Raw genomic sequence first — 19209 nt, forward strand, 5'->3', positions numbered from 1 at the left:
TGGGTGGTGTCCGTAACAGATTGTAGGAAAAAAGTCACAGGAAAAAAAGTCAGACAAAAACAATCAGAGACATAAATGTCTTCTAAATGTCCGTAACAGACTGTAGGGAAAAAAAAAATCACAAATGGTTGTTAGCATGGAATTTAGATAATACTTAGGTCTATTGACTAAGTATTTGAAAATACGAATCAACATAGATTTTATTGCTATTAATATAAGCAATGTAAATAGATATACTTAAGTTGTGATATTACGATGGTCTCAAGTACTGTGTCAGCTTTTGGCTCGGTAGAATGCAAGATTGAAACGAATGATTGAACCTTCTCTGTGTGTGATATGTATTCATTTTTTAAAAAAAAATACTACTTTGAATTACCCTGACCAATAACGTAGCCACATCTAAAGCAACCAAGTGATGAACAATCTTCATTACATCATAAAACATGGGCAAAAAGCCGACACAGTACAATGGCCGTCATGGACCCAAAACGTCAACAAAACACAATTTGGCGGACAAAGCCATAAAAGAAAGGCCTACGGAAAAAAAACAACATAAGGACACAATTATAAGCCTAGATTCCATAAACTCAGTTTATAATTAATTTTGTGTAAATTAAATAAATGTGTATTAAAATTTGAAAATACTATAAAATGTAATAGATGGTATTTCTACTTATTGAGATGAAAATAACACCATTAACGTGTTTAAATTTAAATGTTAATTGAAAAATCATCACCAACATTTAATGGCGCATGTACTTAACAATTCTCAACAAGGAAATCAAAATCTCTAAGAAAATCTTTGTCTTGTGTGATTTTATTTCTGTGTTTTTTTCTTTATTTGATGACTTTATTTCCGTGATGGGTTACCTGCCTTTTCCCGTGACTTTTTTCCTGACTAAAAATAAAATCAGTTTCCGTGCCATTCTCTCTACTGACCCATGTCCTGTGCACAGTTTAGCAGGTCCACAGTGAGACCTGAATGGACGAGTTCTGCAGACGACCGCCCAGCAGATGGGCAGGTATCCCGCCCTGCCTTGCGTAACAGAACATCTGGGCAGCCAGCGGTCAGTTCTAGAGCACCTGGGCAGCCAGCGGTCAGTTCTAGAGCACCTGGGCAGCCAGCGGTCAGTTCTAGAGCACCTGGGCAGCCAGCGGTCAGTAACAGAACACCTGGGCAGTCAGCGGTCAGTTCTAGAGCACCTGGGCAGCCAGCGGTCAGTTCTAGAGCACCTGGGCAGTCAGCGGTCAGATAGAACACCTGGGCAGCCAGCGGTCAGTTCTAGAGCACCTGGGCAGCCAGCGGTCAGTTCTAGAGCACCTGGGCAGCCAGCGGTCAGTAACAGAACACCTGGGCAGCCAGCGGTCAGTTCTAGAGCACCTGGGCAGCCAGCGGTCAGTTCTAGAGCACCTGGGCAGCCAGCGGTCAGTTCTAGAGCACCTGGGCAGCCAGCGGTCAGTTCTAGAGCACCTGGGCAGCCAGCGATCAGATAGAGCACCTGGGCAGCCAGCGGTCAGTAACAGAACACCTGGGCAGCCAGCGGTCAGATAGAACACCTGGGCAGCCAGCGGTCAGTTCTAGAGCACCTGGGCAGTCAGCGGTCAGTTCTAGAGCACCTGGGCAGCCAGCGGTCAGATAGAACACCTGGGCAGCCAGCGGTCAGTTCTAGAACACCTGGGCAGCCAGCGGTCAGTTCTAGAACACCTGGGCAGCCAGCGGTCAGTTCTAGAACACCTGGGCACCAAGTACTTGTTTACACCGAGGACTCGGTCTTGGCCTCCGAGTAGATGCTACTGATGTCAGAGGCTGGTCTCTGGCTGACTGCTGTCACTAGAGGTACATAGGTACATAGGTGAGGTACATAGGTGAGGTACATAGGTGAGGTACATAGGTGAGGTACATAGGTGAGGTACATAGGTGAGGTACATAGGTGAGGTACATAGGTGAGGTACATAGGTGAGGTACATAGGTGAGGCACGGCACACATAACAGCCACACAACACACCTGACAGACACACGACACACCTGACAGCCACACGACACACCTGACAGACACACGACACACCTGATAGGCACACGACACACCTGACAGACACACGACACATCTGACAGTCACACGACACACCTGACATCCACAAGACACATCTGACAGTCACACGACACATCTGACAGACACACGACACATCTGACAGACACACGACACAGCTGACAGTCACACGACACATCTGACAGACACACGACACACCTGACCACCCAAGCCGTAAAACACCTGTATAACAAGATGACCTACCTGGAATGATTGGTTGCATGTGACTTTCGGAAGCCTCAACATTTGTCCCTGAAATATCAAATCATTTCCCCTTGATGTCATGTACCTTGACATTTGGAGGTGTGTGGGCAGGTGTGTGTGAATTCAGATGTGTATTAGCGTGTTGGGGTAAATGTGTGTTTAGGTGTGGGTGTTTGTATGCGTGTAGATGTGCGTGTCCAAGTGTGCAGGCATGTATGTGCAGTTTACAGGTGTGTATGTGTGTTTATGTGTTTATGTTCAGGCGTGTATATGGAGGTGTGTGTGTATGTGTGCGTCCTTACCTTTAGAACAGAGCAAAGATTGTGTGTATGTGTGCGTCCTTACCTTTAGAACAGAGCAAAGATTGTGTGTATGTGTGCGTCCTTACCTTTAGAACAGAGCAAAGATTGTGTGTATGTGTGCGTCCTTACCTTTCGAACAGATCAAAGATTGTGTGTATGTGTGCGTCCTTACCTTTAGAACAGAGCAAAGATTGTGTGTATGTGTACGTCCTTACCTTTAGAACAGAGCAAAGATTGTGTGTATGTGTGCGTCCTTACCTTTAGAACAGAGCAAAGATTGTGTGTATGTGTGCGTCCTTATCTTTAGAACAGATCAAAGATAGTGTGTATGTGTGCGTCCTTATCTTTAGAACAGAGCAAAGATTGTGTGTATGTGTGCGTCCTTACCTTTAGAACAGAGCAAAGATTGTGTGTATGTGTGCGTCCTTACCTTTCGAACAGATCAAAGCTTTCCTGTTGCGCATGACGAGGTAGATGAAGAAGCAGAAGATGGAGACGGAGAGAGTCAGCAGGAAGAAGACGATGACCAGAGCTTGAGACTCGGCCTCGTGTTTTCTCTCCCTCCTCGGGACCTGGGTCGGGGGCACCAAGATGTTTTTGGGCGTCACATCTGTGGTAGATAGTAGACGGTAGGCAAGGGCTTGATGCGAGATATCAGCGTCTCAAAAATCTTAGTACAACCAACGTATCACAAATCTTACTACAATCACAAATCTAACTACAACCAGCGTATCACAAATCTTACTACAACCAACGTATCACAAATCTTACTAAAACCAACGTATCACAAATCTTGCAACAATCAACGTATCACAAATCTTGCAACAATCAATGTATCACAAATCTTACTACAACCAACGTATCACAAATCTTGCAACAACCAACGTATCACAAATCTTGCTACAATCACAAATCTTGCTACAACCAACGTATCACAAATCTTACTACAACCAACGTATCACAAATCTTACTACAACCAACGTATCACAAATCTTACTCTCGTTGCAAGTGGTGCCGCCATCAGCACACTTGATGCACTGGCCCGTGGTGTGGCACACCTGGTTCAGACACGCCCTGCTGCACAGCTTCTGGCACTCCAGCCCGTAGTAGGGCGCCACGCAGTCTGAAACACACACATATGTCACACTGCCCGTAGTAGGGCGCCACGCAGTCTGAAACACACAAATATGTCACCCCGCTTGTAGTAGGGCGCCACGCAGTCTGAAACACACACATATGTCACCCCGCTTGTAGTAGGGCGCCACACAGTCTGAAACACACAAATATGTCACCCCGCTTGTAGTAGGGCGCCACGCAGTCTGAAACACACACATATGTCACCCAGCCCGTAGTAGGGCGCCACGCAATCTGAAACACACAAATATGTCACCCCGTTTGTAGTAGGGCAGTCTGAAACTAATGTCATCCTTCCCGTAGTAGGGCGCCAAGCAGCCTGAAACAAATATGTCACCCCGCTCCGAAGTTAGTATTGTCTGAAAGTACTTATATATATATATATATATATATATATATATATATATATATATATATATATATATATATATATATATATATATATGTATATATATGTATATATATATATATATATATATATATATATATATATATATATATATATATAGGCCTATATATGTCTAAAATAGTTCTAACCAAAGTACTCAGATAATTATGAAGTACCCAGTACTGCCTAAATGACTGCGTGCTGATTAAATGACTGCGTGCTGATTAAATGACTGCGTGCTGCCTAAATGACCGCGTGCTGCCTAAATGACCGCGTGCTGCCTAAATGACTGCGTGCTGCCTAAATGACTGCGTGCTGCCTAAATGACTGCGTGCTGCCTAAATGACTACTCACCCCCAAAAGCCTCCACCTCACACAACTCAATATGCTGCTGGGCCTGGTTTCGCTGGGTGGTCAGGGCGACCCGCAGGGTCAGGGACGGGGTGGGGCCGGGGTAGTTGACCTCCACCACGTCTCTGTTGTTGTTCTGACCCCTGTCCGTGAAGGTGTTGACCACCTGGTTGTTCTCGTTCATGAACTCCAGGACAAACCTGTCCATGAACCTGTAGCCTCTGGTGTCTGACCGGTGGTGGGAACAGTGGACAACCATTTATATATATATATATATATATATATATATATATATATCTATATATATAAAGCAAAGTGGTCAAGTGCCCGATAGGGCACTTCCCGGCGCCGCAGGCGCGTCAAATTTGGCTCGATGGTGCCTTCGGGCAATAGAACACGAAGGCCGGTGACGGTTGGCCGAAAAGTCTACGGAGAGGGGGTCAAAACTGACCTCGACTGACCGGCGCCTTATATGGGCTATATTACGTAAAAAAATTTCCTCCGACGACCCCACTTGAAATTTTGTGAGGTGGTAGGAGAACACCTTGGGGTGTCACAAAAAACTCGCCATGTCCGGGAAAAATCGGGAAATGGGTCAAAACTGACCAGTCGTATTTCCCTATATAATCTTTGTATTTTATGGGGAAAACAGAGGGTCATTTCAAAACGGATTTTAGGGCACTTACCCTATTTACATCTGGCTAAGTTTTGGCATGCTTATAGGTAATTGGCTTGGCCGTAGGGCGGACCTGTCGGTTTGACTCAAAGCACTCGACGAGGGCTAAAAAGTGACCGCGAGTGAAATTCTCTTTATATGAGCTCTATTACGAAAAAAAATTTCCTCCGACGACCCCCCTTGAAATTTTGTGAGGTGGTAGGAGAACACCTTGGGGTGTCACAAAAAACTCGCCATGTCCGGGAAAAATCGGGAAACGGGTCAAAACTGACCAGTCGTATTTCCCTATATAATCTTTGTATTTTATGGGAAAAACAGAGGGTCATTTCAAAACGGATTTTAGGGCACTTACCCTGTTTACATCTGGCTAATTTTTGGCATGTTTATAGGTAAATGGCTTGACCGTAGGGCAGACCTGTCGGTCTTACTCAAAGCCCTCGACGAGGGCTAAAAAGTGACCGCGAGTGAAATTCTCTTTATATGAGCTCTATTACGAAAAAAAATTTCCTCCGACGACCCCCCTTGATATTTTAAGAGGTGGTAGGAGAACGCCTTGGGGTGTCACAAAAAACTCGCCATGTCCGGGAAAAATCGGGAAATGGGTCAAAACTGACCAGTCGTATTTCCCTATATAATCTTTGTATTTTATGGGAAAAACAGAGGGTCATTTCAAAACGGATTTTAGGGCACTTACCCTCTTTACATCTGGCTAATTTTTGGCATGTTTATAGGAAAATGGCTTGACCGTAGGGCAGACCTGTCGGTCTCACTCAAAGCCCTCGACGAGGGCTAAAAAGTGACCGCGAGTGAAATTCTCTTTATATGAGCTCTATTACGAAAAAAAATTTCCTCCGACGACCCCCCTTGATATTTTGTGAGGTGGTAGCAGAACGCCTTAGGGTGTCACAAAAAACTCGGCATATCTGGGAAAACTTCGTAAAGGGGTCAAAACTGACCAGTTGTATTTCCCTATATAATCTTTGTATTTTATGGGGAAAACAGAGGGTCATTTCAACGCAGACTTTAGGGTACTTAAGCTCAGTATATCTGGCTAATTTTTTGCATGCTCCTAGGTCAATGGCTTGACCTTTAGGTAAAACTGTCGGTTACACTCAAAGCCCTCGAAGAGGGCTAAAAAGTGACCGCGAGTGAAATTATCTTTATATGAGCTCTATTACGAAAAAAAATTTCCTCCGACGACCCCCCTTGATATTTTGTGAGGTGGTAGAAGAACACCTAGGAGTGTCACAAAAAACTCGGCATATCTGGGAAAACTTCGTAAAGCGGTCAAAACTGACCAGTTGTATTTCCCTATATAATCTATGTATTTTATGGGAAAAACAGAGGGTCATTTCAACGCAGACTTTAGGGTACTTAAGCTCAGTATATCTGGCTAATTTTTTGCATGCTCCTAGGTCAATGGCTTGACCTTTAGGGAAAACTGTCGGTTACACTCAAAGCCCTCGACGAGGGCTAAAAAGTGACCGCGAGTGAAATTCTCTTTATATGAGCTCTATTACGAAAAAAAATTTCCTCCGACGACCCCCCTTGATATTTTGTGAGGTGGTAGAAGAACACCTAGGGGTTTCATAAAAAACTCGGCAATTCTGGGAAAACTTCGTAAAGCGGTCAAAACTGACCAGTTGTATTTCCCTATATAATCTTTGTATTTTATGGGAAAAACAGGGAAAATTTAACACAATTTTTAGGTTACTTAATGTCTGTACATCATGCTAAGTTTTTGCATACACTACTATAGATGACTAGGCCGTATGGAAAAACTGTTGGTCAGACTCAAAGCCCTCGACGAGGGCTAAAAGATGATCTTGAGTGAAATTCTCCTTATATGAGATATATATAAATATTTTGACGATCGATCCCGTTAATATTATTTGAGGTCGTAGACCGACCCTGGAGGGTAACAAAAAAACTTTAATCCCGTCGGAAAAAGCTATTGTAGTCGTTAAATATGTTTATATATCGTATTTTCTTATATAAGCATAGTAACTGTTTAAAAAAAAAGTAAACACAGAGATACGTCATTCGGTTAATTTCCAAGGGAGGTAACCTTTTTAAATAATTATTTTTCAAATAATTGTATACTATTTTAAACAGAAACAGAAAACGACAAAGTATAGCATTTGTTTTAGATAAAAATAAGTTATTAATTAAGCTACGTATCATAATTAAATAAAAAGTTAATTTTTAAAGTCAATGTAATATAAATTATGAGATATACTGTTCATGGAACCTCTGTAGTTCTATTTCCATCTTAGTTATAAATTGCGTACTTTCGAACACTTTCTCTGAATGCTGATGTTAAAGAGCATAGGCCTACAACATCTTCTCTAAAATTAGCATTACTGTTTACATTTAAGCACTCCATGCCTCATCCATCACCTAATAATTACTATTCAAATTATCAAATGTTTTTGAAAACCTAAGCGAAGCTAGGCAGTATGCCTAGTATATATATATATATATATATATATATATATATATATATATATATATATATATATATACATATATATATATATATATATATATATACATATATATTCATATATATATATATATATATATATATATATATATATATATATATATATATATATATATATATATATATATATATATATATATATATATATATATATATATATATATATATATATATATATAGTCAGTATTTGTTGGTCTGTGTATCAGTGTGTGTGTGTGTGCGTGTGTGTGCATGATTGTTCTTTAAATCAGTATCCAATATAGGTTTGCATGAGCAGGATGTCGTCCTATTACTATGTGTTGTTACAATGAGAAGCTGTTGGTTACTCACTGTGGGTGGGGCTGGGAGAGGTTGGGTTACTCACTAGTCTGTGGGTGGGGCTGGGAGAGGTTGGGTTACTCACTAGTCTGTGGGTGGGGCTGGGAGAGGTTGGGTTACTCACTAGTCTGTGGGTGGGGAGGGGAGAGGTTGGGTTACTCACTGTGGGTGGGGCTGGGAGAGGTTGGGTTACTCACTGTGGGTGGGGCTGGGAGAGGTTGGGTTACTCACTGTGGGTGGGGAGGGAAGAGGTTGGGTTACTCACTGTGGGTGGGGCTGGGAGAGGTTGGGTTACTCACTGTGGGTGGGGCTGGGAGAGGTTGGGTTACTCACTGTGGGTGGGGCTGGGAGAGGTTGGGTTACTCACTGTGGGTGGGGCTGGGAGAGGTTGGGTTACTCACTGTGGGTGGGGCTGGGAGAGGTTGGGTTACTCACTGTGGGTGGGGCTGGGAGAGGTTGGGTTACTCACTGTGGGTGGGGAGGGGAGAGGTTGGGTTACTCACTGTGGGTGGGGAGGGGAGAGGTTGGGTTACTCACTGTGGGTGGGGAGAGGTTGGGTTACTCACTGTGGGTGGGGAGGGGAGAGGTTGGGTTACTCACTGTGGGTGGGGAGGGGAGAGGTTGGGTTACTCACTGTGGGTGGGGAGGGGAGAGGTTGGGTTACTCACTGTGGGTGGGGAGGGGAGAGGTTGGGTTACTCACTGTGGGTGGGGCTGGGAGAGGTTGGGTTACTCACTGTGGGTGGGGAGGGGAGAGGTTGGGTTACTCACTGTGGGTGGGGAGGGGAGAGGTTGGGTTACTCACTGTGGGTGGGGAGGGGAGAGGTTGGGTTACTCACTGTGGGTGGGGAGGGGAGAGGTTGGGTTACTCACTGTGGGTGGGGCTGGGAGAGGTTGGGTTACTCACTGTGGGTGGGGCTGGGAGAGGTTGGGTTACTCACTGTGGGTGGGGAGAGGTTGGGTTACTCACTGTGGGTGGGGAGGGGAGAGGTTGGGTTACTCACTATGGGTGGGGCTGGGAGAGGTTGGGTTACTCACTGTGGGTGGGGAGGGGAGAGGTTGGGTTACTCACTGTGGGTGGGGCTGGGAGAGGTTGGGTTACTCACTGTGGGTGGGGAGAGGTTGGGTTACTCACTGTGGGTGGGGAGGGGAGAGGTTGGGTTACTCACTGTGGGTGGGGAGGGGAGGGGTTGGGTTACTCACTAGTCTGTGGGTGGGGCTGGGAGAGGTTGGGCTACTCACTATGGGTGGGGCTGGGAGAGGTTGGGTTACTCACTGTGGGTGGGGAGGGGAGAGGTTGGGTTACTCACTGTGGTGGGGCTGGGAGAGGTTGGGTTACCTACTGTGGGTGGGGCTGGGAGAGGTTGGGTTACTCACTGTGGGTGGGGCTGGGAGAGGTTGGGTTACTCACTGTGGGTGGGGCTGGGAGAGGTTGGGTTACTCACTGTGGGTGGGGATGGGAGAGGTTGGGTTACTCACTGTGGGTGTGGCTGGGAGAGGTTGGGTTACTCACTGTGGATGTGGCTGGGAGAGGTTGGGTTACTCAGTGTGGGTGGGGCTGGGAGAGGTTGGGTTACTCACTAGTCTGTGGGTGGGGCTGGGAGAGGTTGGGTTACTCACTGTGGGTGGGGCTGGGAGAGGTTGGGTTACTCAATGGTCTGTGGGTGGGGAGGGGAGAGGTTGGGTTACTCACTAGTCTGTGGATGGGGCTGGGAGAGGTTGGGTTACTCACTGTGGGTGGGGCTGGGAGAGGTTGGGTTACTCACTATGGGTGGGGCTGGGAGAGGTTGGGTTACTCACTAGTCTGTGGGTGGGGCTGGGAGAGGTTGGGTTACTCACTGTGGGTGGGGAGGGGAGAGGTTGGGTTACTCACTAGTCTGTGGGTGGGGCTGGGAGAGGTTGGGTTACTCACTATGGGTGGGGCTGGGAGAGGTTGGGTTACTCACTAGTCTGTGGATGGGGCTGGGAGAGGTTGGGTTTCTCACTGTGGGTGGGGCTGGGAGAGGTTGGGTTACTCACTAGTCTGTGGGTGGGGCTGGGAGGGGTTGGGTTTCTCACTGTGGGTGGGGCTGGGAGAGGTTGGGTTACTCACTGTGGGTGGGGCTGGGAGAGGTTGGGTTACTCACTAGTCTGTGGGTGGGGCTGGGAGGGGTTGGGCTACTCACTGTGGGTGGGGCTGGGAGAGGTTGGGTTTCTCACTGTGGGTGGGGCTGGGAGAGGTTGGGTTACTCGCTGTGGGTGGGGCTGGGAGAGGTTGGGTTACTCACTGTGGGTGGGGCTGGGAGAGGTTGGGTTACTCACTAGTCTGTGGGTGGGGCTGGGAGAGGTTGGGTTACTCACTAGTCTGTGGGTGGGGCTGGGAGAGGTTGGGTTACTCACTGTGGGTGGGGCTGGGAGAGGTTGGGTTACTCACTAGTCTGTGGGTGGGGCTGGGAGAGGTTGGGTTACTCACTGTGGGTGGGGCTGGGAGAGGTTGGGTTACCTTCTGTGGGTGGGGCTGGGAGAGGTTGGGTTACTCACTGTGGGTGGGGCTGGGAGAGGTTGGGTTACTCACTGTGGGTGGGGCTGGGAGAGGTTGGGTTACTCACTGTGGGTGGGGAGGGGAGAGGTTGGGTTACTCACTGTGGGTGGGGAGGGGAGAGGTTGGGTTACTCACTGTGGTGGGGCTGGGAGAGGTTGGGTTACCTACTGTGGGTGGGGCTGGGAGAGGTTGGGTTACTCACTGTGGGTGGGGCTGGGAGAGGTTGGGTTACTCACTGTGGTGGGGCTGGGAGAGGTTGGGTTACTCACTGTGGGTGGGGCTGGGAGAGGTTGGGTTACTCACTGTGGGTGGGGCTGGGAGAGGTTGGGTTACTCACTGTGGGTGGGGCTGGGAGAGGTTGGGTTACTCACTGTGGGTGGGGAGAGGTTGGGTTACTCACTGTGGGTGGGGAGGGGAGAGGTTGGGTTACTCACTGTGGGTGGGGAGGGGAGAGGTTGGGTTACTCACTGTGGTGGGGCTGGGAGAGGTTGGGTTACCTACTGTGGGTGGGGCTGGGAGAGGTTGGGTTACTCACTGTGGGTGGGGAGGGGAGAGGTTGGGCTACTCACTGTGGGTGGGGAGGGGAGAGGTTGGGTTACTCACTGTGGTGGGGCTGGGAGAGGTTGGGTTACCTACTGTGGGTGGGGCTGGGAGAGGTTGGGTTACTCACTGTGGGTGGGGCTGGGAGAGGTTGGGTTACTCACTGTGGGTGGGGCTGGGAGAGGTTGGGTTACTCACTGTGGGTGGGGCTGGGATAGGTTGGGTTACTCACTGTGGGTGGGGCTGGGAGAGGTTGGGTTACTCACTAGTCTGTGGGTGGGGCTGGGAGAGGTTGGGTTACTCACTGGGGGTGGGGCTGGGAGAGGTTGGGTTACTCACTAGTCTGTGGGTGGGGCTGAGAGAGGTTGGGTTACTCACTGTGGGTGGGGCTGGGAGAGGTTGGGTTACTCACTAGTCTGTGGGTGGGGCTGGGAGAGGTTGGGTTACTCACTGTGGGTGGGGAGGGGAGAGGTTGGGTTACTCACTGTGGGTGGGGCTGGGAGAGGTTGGGTTACTCACTGTGGGTGGGGCTGGGAGAGGTTGGGTTACTCACTGTGGGTGGGGCTGGGAGAGGTTGGGTTACTCACTAGTCTGTGGGTGGGGCTGGGAGAGGTTGGGTTACTCACTATGGGTGGGGCTGGGAGAGGTTGGGTTACTCACTGTGGGTGGGGAGAGGTTGGGTTACTCACTGTGGGTGGGGCTGGGAGAGGTTGGGTTACTCACTGTGGGTGGGGCTGGGAGAGGTTGGGTTACTCACTGTGGGTGGGGCTGGGAGAGGTTGGGTTACTCACTGTGGGTGGGGCTGGGAGAGGTTGGGTTACTCACTGTGGGTGGGGCTGGGAGAGGTTGGGTTACTCACTGTGGGTGGGGCTGGGAGAGGTTGGGTTACTCAATAGTCTGTAGGTGGGGCTGGGAGAGGTTGGGTTACTCACTAGTCTGTGGGTGGGGCTGGGAGAGGTTGGGTTACTCACTAGTCTGTGGGTGGGGCTGGGAGAGGTTGGGTTACTCACTGTGGGTGGGGCTGGGAGAGGTTGGGTTACTCACTGTGGGTGGGGCTGGGAGAGGTTGGGTTACTCACTGTGGGTGGGGAGAGGTTGGGTTACTCACTAGTCTGTGGGTGGGGCTGGGAGAGGTTGGGTTACTCACTGTGGGTGGGGCTGGGAGAGGTTGGGTTACTCACTAGTCTGTGGGTGGGGCTGGGAGAGGTTGGGTTACTCACTGTGGGTGGGGCTGGGAGAGGTTGGGTTACTCACTAGTCTGTGGGTGGGGAGAGGTTGGGTTACTCGCTTTGTATGGGGCTGGGAGGGGTTGGGTTACTCTCCAGTCTGTGGGTGGGGAGAGGTTGGGTTACTCACTGTGGGTGGGGCTGGGAGAGGTTGGTTTACTCACTGTGGGTGGGGCTGGGTTGGGGTACTCACTGTGGGTGGGGCTGGGAGAGGTTGGGTTACTCACTGTGGGTGGGGAGAGGTTGGGTTACTCGCTGTGGGTGGGGCTGGGAGGGGTTGGGTTACTCTCCAGTCTGTGGGTGGGGAGAGGTTGGGTTACTCACTGTGGGTGGGGAGAGGTTGGGTTACTCGCTGTGGGTGGGGCTGGGAGAGGTTGGGTTACTCACTGTGGGTGGGGCTGGGAGAGGTTGGGTTACTCACTGTGGGTGGGTGGGGCTGGGAGAGGTTGGGTTACTCACTGTGGGTGGGGAGAGGTTGGGTTACTCACTGTGGGTGGGGAGAGGTTGGGTTACTCACTATGGGTGGGGAGAGGTTGGGTTACTCGCTGTGGGTGGGGAGAGGTTGGGTTACTCGCTGTGGGTGGGGCTGGGAGAGGTTGGGTTACTCACTGTGGGTGGGGCTGGGAGAGGTTGGGTTACTCACTGTGGGTGGGGAGAGGTTGGGTTACTCGCTGTGGGTGGGGCTGGGAGAGGTTGGGTTACTCACTGTGGGTGGGGCTGGGAGAGGTTGGGTTACTCGCTGTGGGTGGGGCTGGGAGAGGTTGGGTTACTCACTGTGGGTGGGGAGAGGTTGGGTTACTCGCTGTGGGTGGGGCTGGGAGAGGTTGGGTTACTCACTGTGGGTGGGGCTGGGAGAGGTTGGGTTACTAAATGTGGGTGGGGCTGGGAGAGGTTGGGTTACTCACTAGTCTGTGGGTGGGGCTGGGAGAGGTTGGGTTACTCACTAGTCTGTGGGTGGGGCTGGGAGAGGTTGGGTTACTCACTGTGGGTGGGGCTGGGAGAGGTTGGGTTACTCACTGTGGGTGGGGCTGGGTTACTCACTGTGGGTGGGGCTGGGAGAGGTTGGGTTACTCACTGTGGGTGGGGCTGGTAGAGGTTGGGTTACTCACTGTGGGTGGGGCTGGGAGAGGTTGGGTTACTCACTGTGGGTGGGGCTGGGAGAGGTTGGGTTACTCACTATGGGTGGGGAGGGGAGAGGTTGGGTTACTCACTGTGGGTGGGGCTGGGAGAGGTTGGGTTACTCACTGTGGGTGGGGCTGGGAGAGGTTGGGTTACTCACTGTGGGTGGGGCTGGGAGAGGTTGGGTTACTCACTAGTCTGTGGGTGGGGCTGGGAGAGGTTGGGTTACTCACTAGTCTGTGGGTGGGGCTGGGAGAGGTTGGGTTACTCACTGTGGGTGGGGCTGGGAGAGGTTGGGTTACTCACTGTGGGTGGGGAGAGGTTGGGTTACTCACTGTGGGTGGGGCTGGGAGAGGTTGGGTTACTCACTGTGGGTGGGGCTGGGAGAGGTTGGGCTACTCACTGTGGGTGGGGCTGGGAGAGGTTGGGTTACTCACTGTGGGTGGGGCTGGGAGAGGTTGGGTTACTCACTGTGGGTGGGGCTGGGAGAGGTTGGGTTACTCACTGTGGGTGGGGCTGGGAGAGGTTGGGTTACTCACTGTGGGTGGGGCTGGGAGAGGTTGGGTTACTCACTAGTCTGTGGGTGGGGCTGGGAGAGGTTGGGCTACTCACTGTGGGTGGGGCTGGGAGAGGTTGGGTTACTCACTGTGGGTGGGGCTGGGAGAGGTTGGGTTACTCACTGTGGGTGGGGCTGGGAGAGGTTGGGTTACTCACTGTGGGTGGGGCTGGGAGAGGTTGGGTTACTCACTAGTCTGTGGGTGGGGCTGGGAGAGGTTGGGTTACTCACTGTGGGTGGGGCTGGGAGAGGTTGGGCTACTCACTATGGGTGGGGCTGGGAGAGGTTGGGTTACTCACTGTGGGTGGGGAGGGGAGAGGTTGGGTTACTCACTGTGGGTGGGGCTGGGAGAGGTTGGGTTACTCACTAGTCTGTGGGTGGGGCTGGGAGAGGTTGGGCTACTCACTATGGGTGGGGCTGGGAGAGGTTGGGTTACTCACTGTGGGTGGGGCTGGGAGAGGTTGGGTTACTCACTGTGGGTGGGGAGGGGAGGGGTTGGGTTACTCACTAGTCTGTGGGTGGGGCTGGGAGAGGTTGGGCTACTCACTATGGGTGGGGCTGGGAGAGGTTGGGTTACTCACTGTGGGTGGGGCTGGGAGAGGTTGGGTTTCTCACTGTGGGTGGGGAGAGGTTGGGTTACTCGCTGTGGGTGGGGCTGGGAGGGGTTGGGTTACTCTCTAGTCTGTGGGTGGGGAGAGGTTGGGTTACTCACTGTGGGTGGGGCTGGGAGAGGTTGGGTTACTCACTAGTCTGTGGGTGGGGCTGGGAGAGGTTGGGTTACTCACTGTGGGTGGGGCTGGGAGAGGTTGGGTTACTCACTGTGGGTGGGGCTGGGAGAGGTTGGGTTACTCACTGTGGGTGGGGCTGGGAGAGGTTGGGTTACTCACTGTGGGTGGGGCTGGGAGAGGTTGGGTTACTCACTGTGGGTGGGGCTGGGAGAGGTTGGGTTACTCACTGTGGGTGGGGCTGGGAGAGGTTGGGTTACTCACTATGGGTGGGGCTGGGAGAGGTTGGGTTACTCACTAGTCTGTGGGTGGGGCTGGGAGAGGTTGGGTTACTCACTGTGGGTGGGGCTGGGAGAGGTTGGGTTACTCACTATGGGTGGGGCTGGGAGAGGTTGGGTTACTCACTGTGGGTGGGGCTGGGAGAGGTTGGGTTTCTCACTGTGGGTGGGGCTGGGAGAGGTTGGGTTTCTCACTGTGGGTGGGGCTGGGAGAGGTTGGGTTTCTCACTGTGGGTGGGGCTGGGAGAGGTTGGGTTACTCACTAGTCTGTGGGTGGGGCTGGGAGAGGTTGGGTTACTCACTGTGGGTGGGGCTGGGAGAGGTTGGGTTACTCACTGTGGGTGGGGCTGGGAGAGGTTGGGTTACTCACTGTGGGTGGGGCTGGGAGAGGTTGGGTTTCTCACTGTGGGTGGGGCTGGGAGAGGTTGGGTTTCTCACTGTGGGTGGGGCTGGGAGAGGTTGGGTTACTCACTGTGGGTGGGGCTGGGAGAGGTTGGGTTACTCACTGTGGGTGGGGCTGGGAGAGGTTGGGTTTCTCACTGTGGGTGGGGCTGGGAGAGGTTGGGTTACTCACTGTGGGTGGGGAGGGGAGAGGTTGGGTTACTCACTGTGGGTGGGGCTGGGAGAGGTTGGGTTACTCACTGTGGGTGGGGCTGGGAGAGGTTGGGTTACTCACTGTGGGTGGGGAGAGGTTGGGTTACTCGCTGTGGGTGGGGCTGGGAGAGGTTGGGTTACTCACTGTGGGTGGGGATTGGGAGAGGTTGGGTTACCTACTGTGGGTGGGGCTGGGAGAGGTTGGGTTACTCACTGTGGGTGGGGCTGGGAGAGGTTGGGTTTCTCACTGTGGGTGGGGAGGGGAGAGGTTGGGTTACTCACTGTGGGTGGGGCTGGGAGAGGTTGGGTTACTCACTGTGGGTGGGGAGAGGTTGGGTTACCTACTGTGGGTGGGGCTGGGAGAGGTTGGGTTACTCACTGTGGGTGGGGCTGGGAGAGGTTGGGTTTCTCACTGTGGGTGGGGCTGGGAGAGGTTGGGTTACTCACTATGGGTGGGGATGGGAGAGGTTGGGTTACTCACTGTGGGTGGGGCTGGGAGAGGTTGGGTTACTCACTGTGGGTGGGGAGGGGAGAGGTTGGGTTACTCACTGTGGGTGGGGCTGGGAGAGGTTGGGTTACTCACTGTGGGTGGGGCTGGGAGAGGTTGGAATACTCACTGTGGGTGGGGAGTGGAGAGGTTGGGTTACTCACTGTGGGTGGGGCTGGGAGAGGTTGGGTTACTCACTAGTCTGTGGGTGGGGCTGGGAGAGGTTGGGTTACTCACTGTGGGTGGGGAGGGGAGAGGTTGGGTTACTCACTAGTCTGTGGGTGGGGCTGGGAGAGGTTGGGTTACTCACTGTGGGTGGGGCTGGGAGAGGTTGGGTTACTCACTGTGGGTGGGGCTGGGAGAGGTTGGGTTACTCACTGTGGGTGGGGCTGGGAGAGGTTGGGTTACTTACTAGTCTGTGGGTGGGGCTGGGAGAGGTTGGGTTACTCACTGTGGGTGGGGCTGGGAGAGGTTGGGTTACTCACTGTGGGTGGGGCTGGGAGAGGTTGGGTTACTCACTAGTCTGTGGGTGGGGCTGGGAGAGGTTGGGTTACTCACTGTGGGTGGGGCTGGGAGAGGTTGGGCTACTCACTATGGGTGGGGCTGGGAGAGGTTGGGTTACTCACTGTGGGTGGGGAGGGGAGAGGTTGGGTTACTCACTGTGGGTGGGGCTGGGAGAGGTTGGGTTACTCACTAGTCTGTGGGTGGGGCTGGGAGAGGTTGGGCTACTCACTATGGGTGGGGCTGGGAGAGGTTGGGTTACTCACTGTGGGTGGGGCTGGGAGAGGTTGGGTTACTCACTGTGGGTGGGGAGGGGAGGGGTTGGGTTACTCACTAGTCTGTGGGTGGGGCTGGGAGAGGTTGGGCTACTCACTATGGGTGGGGCTGGGAGAGGTTGGGTTACTCACTGTGGGTGGGGCTGGGAGAGGTTGGGTTTCTCACTGTGGGTGGGGAGAGGTTGGGTTACTCGCTGTGGGTGGGGCTGGGAGGGGTTGGGTTACTCTCTAGTCTGTGGGTGGGGAGAGGTTGGGTTACTCACTGTGGGTGGGGCTGGGAGAGGTTGGGTTACTCACTAGTCTGTGGGTGGGGCTGGGAGAGGTTGGGTTACTCACTGTGGGTGGGGCTGGGAGAGGTTGGGTTACTCACTGTGGGTGGGGCTGGGAGAGGTTGGGTTACTCACTGTGGGTGGGGCTGGGAGAGGTTGGGTTACTCACTGTGGGTGGGGCTGGGAGAGGTTGGGTTACTCACTGTGGGTGGGGCTGGGAGAGGTTGGGTTACTCACTGTGGGTGGGGCTGGGAGAGGTTGGGTTACTCACTATGGGTGGGGCTGGGAGAGGTTGGGTTACTCACTAGTCTGTGGGTGGGGCTGGGAGAGGTTGGGTTACTCACTGTGGGTGGGGCTGGGAGAGGTTGGGTTACTCACTATGGGTGGGGCTGGGAGAGGTTGGGTTACTCACTGTGGGAGGGGCTGGGAGAGGTTGGGTTTCTCACTGTGGGTGGGGCTGGGAGAGGTTGGGTTACTCACTAGTCTGTGGGTGGGGCTGGGAGAGGTTGGGTTACTCACTGTGGGTGGGGCTGGGAGAGGTTGGGTTACTCACTGTGGGTGGGGCTGGGAGAGGTTGGGTTACTCACTGTGGGTGGGGCTGGGAGAGGTTGGGTTTCTCACTGTGGGTGGGGCTGGGAGAGGTTGGGTTTCTCACTGTGGGTGGGGCTGGGAGAGGTTGGGTTACTCACTGTGGGTGGGGCTGGGAGAGGTTGGGTTACTCACTGTGGGTGGGGCTGGGAGAGGTTGGGTTTCTCACTGTGGGTGGGGCTGGGAGAGGTTGGGTTACTCACTGTGGGTGGGGAGGGGAGAGGTTGGGTTACTCACTGTGGGTGGGGCTGGGAGAGGTTGGGTTACTCACTGTGGGTGGGGTTGGGAGAGGTTGGGTTACTCACTAGTCTGTGGGTGGGGCTGGGAGAGGTTGGGTTACTCACTGTGGGTGGGGTTGGGAGAGGTTGGGTTACTCACTGTGGGTGGGGTTGGGAGAGGTTGGGTTACTCACTAGTCTGTGGGTGGGGCTGGGAGAGGTTGGGTTACTCACTGTGGGTGGGGTTGGGAGAGGTTGGGTTACTCACTAGTCTGTGGGTGGGGCTGGGAGAGGTTGGGTTTCTCACTGTGGGTGGGGCTGGGAGAGGTTGGGTTACTCACTGTGGGTGGGGTTGGGAGAGGTTGGGTTACTCACTGTGGGTGGGGCTGGGAGAGGTTGGGTTACTCACTGTGGGTGGGGCTGGGAGAGGTTGGGTTACTCACTAGTCTGTGGGTGGGGCTGGGAGAGGTTGGGTTACTCACTGTGGGTGGGGTTGGGAGAGGTTGGGTTACTCACTAGTCTGTGGGTGGGGCTGGGAGAGGTTGGGTTACTCACTGTGGGTGGGGAGGGGAGAGGTTGGGTTACTCACTGTGGGTGGGGCTGGGAGAGGTTGGGTTACTCACTGTGGGTGGGGCTGGGAGAGGTTGGGTTACTCACTAGTCTGTGGGTGGGGCTGGGAGAGGTTGGGTTACTCACTGTGGGTGGGGAGGGGTTGGGTTACTCACTAGTCTGGCGGTACAGGAAGACCGTGTGGATGGAGTAGGGCTGGGAGAAGAGCAGAAGCCAGTACTGGTTGTCCAAGGTGTGGTCTGTGGGTGGGGAGAGGTTGGGTTACTCACTAGTCTGGCGGTACAGGAAGACCGTGTGGATGGAGTAGGGCTGGGAGAAAAGCAGAAGCCAGTACTGGTTGTCCAAGGTGTGGTCTGTGGGTGGGGAGGGGTTGGGTTACTCACTAGTCTGGCGGTACAGGAAGACCGTGTGGATGGAGTAGGGCTGGGAGAAGAGCAGAAGCCAGTACTGGTTGTCCAAGGTGTGGTCTGTGGGTGGGGAGAGGTTGGGTTACTCACTAGTCTGGCGGTACAGGAAGACCGTGTGGATGGAGTAGGGCTGGGAGAAGAGCAGAAGCCAGTACTGGTTGTCCAAGGTGTGGTCTGTGGGTGGGGAGAGGTTGGGTTACTCACTAGTCTGGCGGTACAGGAAGACCGTGTGGATGGAGTAGGGCTGGGAGAAGAGCAGAAGCCAGTACTGGTTGTCCAAGGTGTGGTCTGTGGGTGGGGAGAGGTTGGGTTACTCACTAGTCTGGCGGTACAGGAAGACCGTGTGGATGGAGTAGGGCTGGGAGAAGAGCA

General features: G+C 52.9%; 2 protein-coding genes across 2 annotated transcripts; one reads left to right on the forward strand and one right to left on the reverse strand.

The window, feature by feature from the left end:
- The first annotated feature begins 1014 nt into the window (after positions 1-1014).
- LOC131943500 (protein SPT2 homolog) lies at positions 1015-1494 on the forward strand. The gene has a single exon (XM_059303659.1). It carries the CDS (start codon positions 1015-1017, stop codon positions 1492-1494), a length of 480 nt encoding a protein of 159 aa, XP_059159642.1.
- A 92-nt stretch (positions 1495-1586) lies between these two features.
- Positions 1587-18667, reverse strand: LOC131943515 (uncharacterized). The gene is made up of 6 exons (XM_059303688.1): positions 18586-18667; positions 4470-4694; positions 3591-3716; positions 3024-3203; positions 2292-2339; positions 1587-1831 (listed from the first exon to the last, which is right to left on the reverse strand). Exons 2-6 carry the CDS (start codon positions 4672-4674, stop codon positions 1755-1757), a joined length of 636 nt encoding a protein of 211 aa, XP_059159671.1. The 5' UTR covers positions 4675-4694; positions 18586-18667; the 3' UTR covers positions 1587-1754.
- Between the last annotated feature and the right edge of the window lie 542 nt (positions 18668-19209).

The sequence above is a fragment of the Physella acuta genome, unplaced genomic scaffold (genome assembly GCF_028476545.2).
Source record: "Physella acuta isolate Inbredline_101_S28 unplaced genomic scaffold, ASM2847654v3 ptg000457l, whole genome shotgun sequence".
In the NCBI taxonomy this organism is placed as follows: Eukaryota; Metazoa; Mollusca; class Gastropoda; family Physidae; genus Physella; species Physella acuta.